This window comes from Suricata suricatta, chromosome 10 (genome assembly GCF_006229205.1).
Source record: "Suricata suricatta isolate VVHF042 chromosome 10, meerkat_22Aug2017_6uvM2_HiC, whole genome shotgun sequence".
Classification (NCBI taxonomy): domain Eukaryota; kingdom Metazoa; phylum Chordata; class Mammalia; order Carnivora; family Herpestidae; genus Suricata; species Suricata suricatta.
Genome location: NC_043709.1, coordinates 18,063,238 through 18,070,855, shown reverse-complemented (window position 1 = coordinate 18,070,855; position 7,618 = coordinate 18,063,238). Strand labels below are relative to the sequence as shown.

At 47.9% G+C, this 7,618-nt stretch overlaps 1 protein-coding gene across 2 annotated transcripts in view; it reads right to left on the bottom strand.

The window, feature by feature from the left end:
• Window positions 1–7,618, bottom strand: part of PAH (phenylalanine hydroxylase) — a 70,213-nt gene that overhangs the window by 40,146 nt on the left and 22,449 nt on the right. For both annotated transcript variants that reach the window (XM_029955061.1, XM_029955060.1), the window contains exon 3: window positions 7,184–7,367. In XM_029955061.1, coding sequence (XP_029810921.1) covers window positions 7,184–7,367 — 184 coding nt within the window. The remainder of the gene's footprint in view (window positions 1–7,183; window positions 7,368–7,618) is intronic.

The following is a 7,618-nucleotide window of genomic DNA, read 5'->3' as shown; positions in this document are numbered from 1 at the left end:
CTCAACTGACTGAAATCACCCAGGTGCCCTTGAGGTTAATTTTTTGAGAGCTGAGTCTACACCAGATACTGTGCTGGGCGCTTCACTTCCATTGTCTGTTTAAATTCTCAAAACATGCTAGGAGGTAGACGTTACTATTTCCATCTCACTGAGGAGCAAACTGAAGTTCAAAGAGGGGAAGGGACTTTGTCAAGATCACGGAGCTCACTGGAAATGGGGACTCTGCAGCTCTCCTACTTAACCGCTGTGCTGGGCAGGCTTAGAATAAGGTGGGGGGTGGGGGTGGGTGCTGTGTCTTGGATTCCTGATCTTCCACCTGGAGAGGGAAAGGAGGTAAGGAACTAAAGCTGGGATCTAAAGCGCTGAAGCAAATCCCCGGGACAGCCTCAGCGCCTCCCCGTCTCCCATCCCAAGCCTCCCTGGATCTGGGGATAGTAACGCTTTAGTTCACTTAAGTTCTCAGCTCCTCAAAGACACCTTCACTTTTCTACTCTCTTCTTCAGGGTCGGTGGTGGGCCTCCGCCTGACCCCGGCACAGTGCTGGGAATAGAGACTGACCCCAGCGACCCACGCCTCTGTCTTGAAAAGTTAAATCAGATTAGCTCATTAATGACCTTTGCAAATATCTCCGTGGTGGGCTGGCCTCTTCGGGCCCCTCAACTGCCTCACGGGCCGCTGGGCTCAGCGTTAATGAATGACTTAGGCAGGCTGGTGCAACAGAGGCCCTCTGTGAAGTCAGAGGCCCTGGAGGGGGGGCAGATCATTAATAAATATTGATTTGGCTCCAAGGGAAGCAGCCTGCAGGAGAGTCGGCCCTGGACACCCACGTCGTGGTCTCATTAAGTTGGGGTCAACTGCTCAGCCCGGACGCCAAGGGGTGGCTGGCTCAGGAGTGTTCATGAGCCACAGGCCCCCACGGGCCTGGAGGGGGGGAGCCTGCTTCCTGGCCAACGGGTCAGAGAAGGCCTGTTAAATTTATAGCAGTTCAAGGTGCAGGCTGGGTCCCCGGAACCCCCTCCAGACGTTCACAAGCCCCCAGGGTCCAGCCAGTGAGGCACCCAGCCTTGCCCCGGACTTCTGCCTCCAGCCTGTCTCAGGGAGGGCAATAAATCCTCCTTTCCTGGGCCCAAAATAGAAGGGTGTTTTCACTCCCTCTCCCCAGGCTCCTGGGTGTCTCCTCTGAGGCCACGGCCAACAACGTCGGAGAAGCATTGATGTGCCCATCCCAACCGCTCCCCCAAAGAAAGAAGGTGGGGTGCTAACACCCTGCAGGAGGAAGGCATTTGAGGGTTTTATTTTTTCTCTTTTAATGTGCTTTGAGTTTCCTTCCAGAGAAGGAACGCCCCCCAGAAAGGTCTTGGCAAGAATGGCTGAGCCAAATGGTGGCTGATGGTGTCCAGCTAGTCCCTGCTTCCGGTGGGCAGAACAGGGCAGCGGCGGGCCCAGGGGGCACTTGTGCTGGTGACATGATGACAAAGCATCTGATCTCTGCACCCACAAGTTAAAATGAGAATGAGAACCAGACAACTAAAAAGACCGTGGCAATAAAGTGAAGGGGTGAAAGGGGATGAAAGTCTATGGAAATACATCAGTGATGGAAGGGGTGAATGGATACATGTGAAATCATGGATCAATAAAAAATGACCTGCAGCATCCTTTATTCCAATCTCCATCTTAGGCTGGAAGTATCTTCTCAGGGTCCTTTCTCAGATGTCATGCATCTTACAAACATAGCTGTTGGCAAGTTGCCTGCTGTATTCCCAGATACTGAATCATGTTTTCTGAAAGCCTTCCATGCATACCCATCTACCTTGAGACGAACAGAATACAACTAAAACCTCTTCCATATTACGTCTGTCTCCCTCCAGGTGTGCCTCCCTGACCCTGTTCCCCCTTCTCCCCACCACACCCCAGACTGGCTTCCGTGTACCTCCCAAGTGCTCCTGATGCAAACCACACTTCCCTACTCTGCATGCATCAAGCCACAGAGGAATGACCTACTGGATTATGAGATACGTGAATCTCGGCACCACATGTCCTTTTCCCCTACTGTCCCTGTCCTGTGACACCGAATGGGTGCTCAATGACTATAAATTGTGCAATTGAATGATTAACTGAATCAGGGCATACATGTGAGTGAAACAGAAGAAGGTGGCAAAGTTGACTGTGGTTTTTGAGAAAGAGTGGTAAAAGAATATGAAAGAAAACCCCAAGAGTCAGGATTTTAATAAGGAAGAGCCACATCATTTATAAAATGCTAAGGAAAGAGAGGATGCCAAGGTAGCATGGTCACATGAGACACAGTTTCAAAGAGAACGAAAACAACAACAAAGAAGAGGCTACTGGTTTGGGTAATGGTGTTGTTAGAATGGTAAGGAAGAAGAGGAAAAGAAGAAGGAAGGAAGAAGAGAGGGAGGGAGGGAAAAGGAGGGAACTTGCATGGGAAGCTGGCCTTCTGTCTCTTAGAGCAACGTTTTTTCCAGTGTAACACACAGCCAGGTGGATAATGGTAAGCGTCCCAATCATGTTCCTAGGAAGCGATATCTGGAAATGAGAGGTCATTCCTAGCACCCCTCATATCATCCCCCACATGAAGTTGTCTCTCTGGCTGCCAGGTGAGGCCGGACCCAGGGAGGGGGTGGCGGCTACCAGCTCCCTATATATTATTAGCCTGGCAAGTGTCCATACCCACGTGTGGTGTCAAATAGCCTGAGAGTAGGCTGGTGTTGTAGATTACAGAGCCCCTTCCTCCCGAGGCTTAAGGACGTCTAAGTTCAAGGGCTATGCAACTGAAGCAAGTTCAATCCATCAAACACCATAACCTTCGGAGTATCTTGCATGATCTTCCCCATAAGTTCTAAAAAGTGGGCAGGTAGGTCTCAGCTCTACATCACATATGAGAAAGAAGAGGTAATGAGGCCTTTCAGCTGTCAGGAAGTCAGATGGGATTCACATCTAGCAGGCAGTGTACAGAGTAAGAGCCCAAATCCTAATTCTTGGCTCTAAATTCATGGCTTTTACTGAGTCGCTATCATGTTCCCTCAAGCCAACATGAACGGCAAATCAATACTGTTACGATCATTTCATATTCTCTTATTACCTCCTTCAATGGAGGGAACACACTTGCCACACAGAGAAAAGGTATATGACAGGATAAACTTGAACAGTCGCATGGATTGTGGAATCTTCAGTGTTCCGAATGAGCACTGTGTCTCATTTCGTAATATGGAAAATGACAATAATGTCATCTGCTTGCTCAAGCTGGGTTGGCCATTGCAAAGCTTAACTGAAACAACCAGATAGGAAAGAATTTTGAAAACCCTGGACTTGGCATGGAAGTGAGGGATCCCTCCTTAGAAAGAGAGCCTGCTTATACATTTCTGATCTTCGTTAGCTTGAAGCCCTGCAGCCTGGCAAATGGACTGGGCTGTAGAAAGAGCACCTGCCCTGGCCCTTCCCTCACCAGTGACGGGAGCTGCCTCGGACACACTGCACAGGAGCCAGCCCTCTACCCACAACACCAAGAGCTTCTGCTTTCCAGCTCCAGACTCGGGCCCCACCCTCTGCTTTGCTTATTCTCTTAGGAGCAAGTTGGTTTGTCTCAAGAAGGCATTCTGCTGAAATAGGTCTCATCCCCAGCTGCCATGACTTAGGACAGCATCAATGCACCAATCCTGTGTGTTTGTACAAACATGCAGATCCTTGCTCTTCTGCAGACCCAGAGCCACAAGCACCTGCAGCCCTAAGATGCACCCCTGAGGGCGGAGGGAAATGCACCAGAGGGCATTTGGAATAGAGAAGGGGACAGAGGGAAGGCAGAAGCACAGATGGACGAGCAGAGGGAGGGAAAAAGGAAAGGCGGCCACGGGCAATGGGAAGGGGGAAACTTCCAGCCCTCCAGACCCCCCCACCAGCCCTAAACTGGCTTCTCTTTATGGATCCTCAACTCCGCGGGAACCATAACCCTTTTGAAAATCACTCTTGAAAAATATGCACCCACACGTTTGTGTACCATCTTGCCCACAATCCCAGGGGCTTGTCAGACTCCTCCAGGGAGTCCCATCCTTTCTCCGCCCACAACTGGTCTGAAACCTCAGGCTTATCAGGGCCCTTAGCATCAGAGAAGCTCTGCTAGGAGCAAGGGGACTGGAAGAGGCGGGAGCAGGGAGCAGTGTGTAAAGGGGCAGGAATGGGTGATAACGCTGCTCTTGTCTTCTCACAACATATTCTTCCCTTAAATCGTTGCTTCAGGCATTGATCCAAATAAAAAAGACAAAATCATAAACGCCCCCAGGTCAGAGAGGTAGAAACATAGGTAAACAGACAGATAGATGGACAGATGAATAAATATATAATGGCCCTTCTACTCCCCACAGAAAATACAGCTGTACTGGGAGTTTGGATTCCCTCTGCCTCCACATCAGGACTCCCATAACTTGAACAAACACACCACATGGCCATTTGCTCTTAGAAAATAACTCCAAATGGATATATTTCTCAAAAGGTGATAATCCTATACCTCCGTCTAGCCAAGACACTCTGTCCGTCTGCTTCTCCTGGCTGCAATCTGCCTCCATGTAGGAATTTCCATCCCCCCTAAATGTAATGTCATGCAGAAGACTCAAAGGGAAAGGTAAAAGGATTAGTAGATTGATCGATGGAAGATATTAATGCTCTTTCATGTTGGGTTGAAGAAGGATTTGAGGTCATCAGGAGAGAGGGTAGCAGGAGAATAGACCTCAAGTATTCAAAAGACTCTCTGGATTAAAATCCTATTAAAGTCACATCAGCTCCTCCAGGAGGCATTTTAGAAGGTTGGGGTTTCTTTAACATGTCACCATAATTAACCTTCCCTTAAGCTGTTTTGGGTGGGGAACTTTGGCAATTAAGAAACTGGAAACTTTCATTTTCTATCATCCACATGCCCTTTTGACTGGTTTAAAAACTAGAGTGGAAAGTGGTTTAGCCTAATTGATTCGAGGGGTTCGGATCTCCCTCTTCAACCTGCTGTCAGACTCGCTCCTGAGACCTTAGCCCCTCAAAAGAAAGGGCATTCTGTCGAGTGACAGAATGAAAGGTTCAGATCTACCACGATGCCTTTCTTCCTCTAATCATTCCCCCACTGAGTTCCATGGCAAGAACGCCTTTAAAAAGGGATGGTTGTTTTCCCTAAAAAAATCTTTCTGGGCCCAACCTGCACTTCACAAAACTGAGAAACCCGAAGAGCTGCCCCTCTCCGCAGGGGGAGACTGTGCCGCTTGAGCAGCACCAGCACCCTTGGCAGCCCTTCCCTTAAGTGGACTTGGGGGTCGGGAAACTGTCAGGTACGGGCAGCCAGCCTGGGATGGGATGACCAACCACATGAATAAATAAAACAAAACACATGTTGTTGTCAAGGGTTAGTCCTTCCAGAATTGTCTTCGCAGGTCAGATGTCAGGCCAGTTTCAAATGTCAACACCCTGCCGGGTTCCGTCACCTTGTCCTCATACAGAACCTGTCCCTGGACTGTATTTACCTGGATGTCTTGTCGCCCTTGCCAGCCCGAGAGCGCCTCAAGAATGGATAGTGTTGAACCCCTCCTCCCCCCAGCTCCCATCACAAGGCCTGATGCAGAGTAGCGCTGGACACCTGCTTACCCACAGAGGCACAGAATGCACTCTGCGCCTTAAGGCAAGTCACGGCCTCAGTTTTTTCCAATGAAAAATTATTCTGTTGGGCTGCAACGACCTTTGAGGTCATTTGCCAGTTCACAAAATCTCCGGAAAAGTTGCTGGCTTTTCGTGGCTCCTGCGCGTGGGTCATTATTTATAATAAGAGTTATTTATAATAAGAGTTATTATTTATGATGATAGCAGTACTAATAGAGACCATGTCTTAAGCCCTTAAACATGCTCTGCACCATTCCCAATGTTCCACCAATATTGTTTCATTAATCCTATGAGGCAGAGACTCTTGTTACTCGCATTTGATGCAGTGAGAGATTGTGGAGGTAAGTCATTTGCCCAACATCACACCAAGTGTGGTGACACCAAGTGTGGTATGCCCAGGTTCGGGAGTCTGGGCTCCTAACCATTGTTGCACATCCCATTAAGAACCTCCTTTAAGATACTCCAGTTCAGGCTGCCTGCCCTTCAGCTGATCTACATACATCTTCCCTGGCTCCCCAAGGGGCTGCCTGCCTGCTTGTCAATTGCTTTGATTTCTTACCCCAGGGCCCCAGCCGGCCCAGCCTCCACCTGCTCCAAGCAGAGGCAGTTAGCCCCAGGATCCAGCAGGCCCTTTGTCCTGAGGGCCTGCAGCTCCTGTCAGGAGCAGGTGGCCGGAAAAGCAAGAGAAGGCGGTCAGCAGCACAGCAGCTCAGGAGGTGGAAGGGAAGGAAGGCAAATAGGGTTGATCAGAGGAGGAATTCCAAGTGCCTGCCCTTAGTGACCTGAGCCCATGTGCATGGCTGTCTGGGCTCCACAGGGGCAGAATCCAAGGAATAAACTTCCTGTCCCAGTGATAGCCACAGGAGGACAGGGGCAGGAAAAGAAGAGAGGTCTCCTAGGAAGGCCCTGGGGGTATCTTTTAGAAAATGTTTCAAAGGCCCGTGCAAAGAGGTGGGTCTTGTCACATCGAAAGCATCTCTGCCAATTCAAATTGTTATTTAAAATAACATTTTAAAAAAATAAATAAAATAACATTTGAAATCCTCCTGACCTGACTCCTTCAGTTTAGGTGAAAACCAAAAAAACAAACCAAAACCAAAACTAAAACAGAACTTTTGACTTTACAGCAGAAGAAAGTGTTCTGATTATTTAGGGGAAAAAAACTAGTTAGTTCATCTCCGCAATCACACTCCTAAGTATTTATCCAAATGAGTTTAAAAGTTCATGGCCACATAAAACCCTGCGCATTAAGGCTTATGATAGCTTTACTCATGATCACCAAAATTTAGAACATATAAAACTTGCAGCAAGAGAAAGAAAATTACTAATAGAAGAAATCTCTATCTTGAGAAAGTGAGCAAAGAACTAATATTTACTAAATGTCTAAAATATCTAGGTACTCCTCCAGGTCCCTAACATACACTTTCCAGATTAATCCCCCCCAATAGTCTCCCAGAGCAGATAGTATTTTTTGCCATTGTTTCTTGAAGAGAGTGTCAAAGTGCTTGTGTTGCAAAATCCCTCTGTCTGTTACCTGTGTCTTTCTTTTTATCCCGGGAAAGCTCATGGACGGTGGCGCCGATGTCGTGCCTCAAAATCTTGATGATGTTTGCCAGGACAGGCATGCTACGTTTATCCAGATAGGTAAAAAATTCATACTCATCTTTCTTTAAGCGCGAAGGTCTGGATTCAATGTGGGTCAGGTTTATATCATTCTCCTAAAAGAGAGAAGTAGGAGCGTGAAGGGGCCAGTCAGTGGAATTAACACAAAACACACAAAACCAGAGCAAAACACAACAACAACACGATACAGTGCAGAGAGAGAGGAGGAACGGGATTTCTGTTTTATATGTAAGAATAGAAGAAAGTCCTTCAAGGAGAAAAGTTGTTTACTTTCCTTCGGCAAAACCAAATACCAAAAGGTAGGGGAAACAGTGCAAATGTCACAGGATTTAATCACATGGAAATT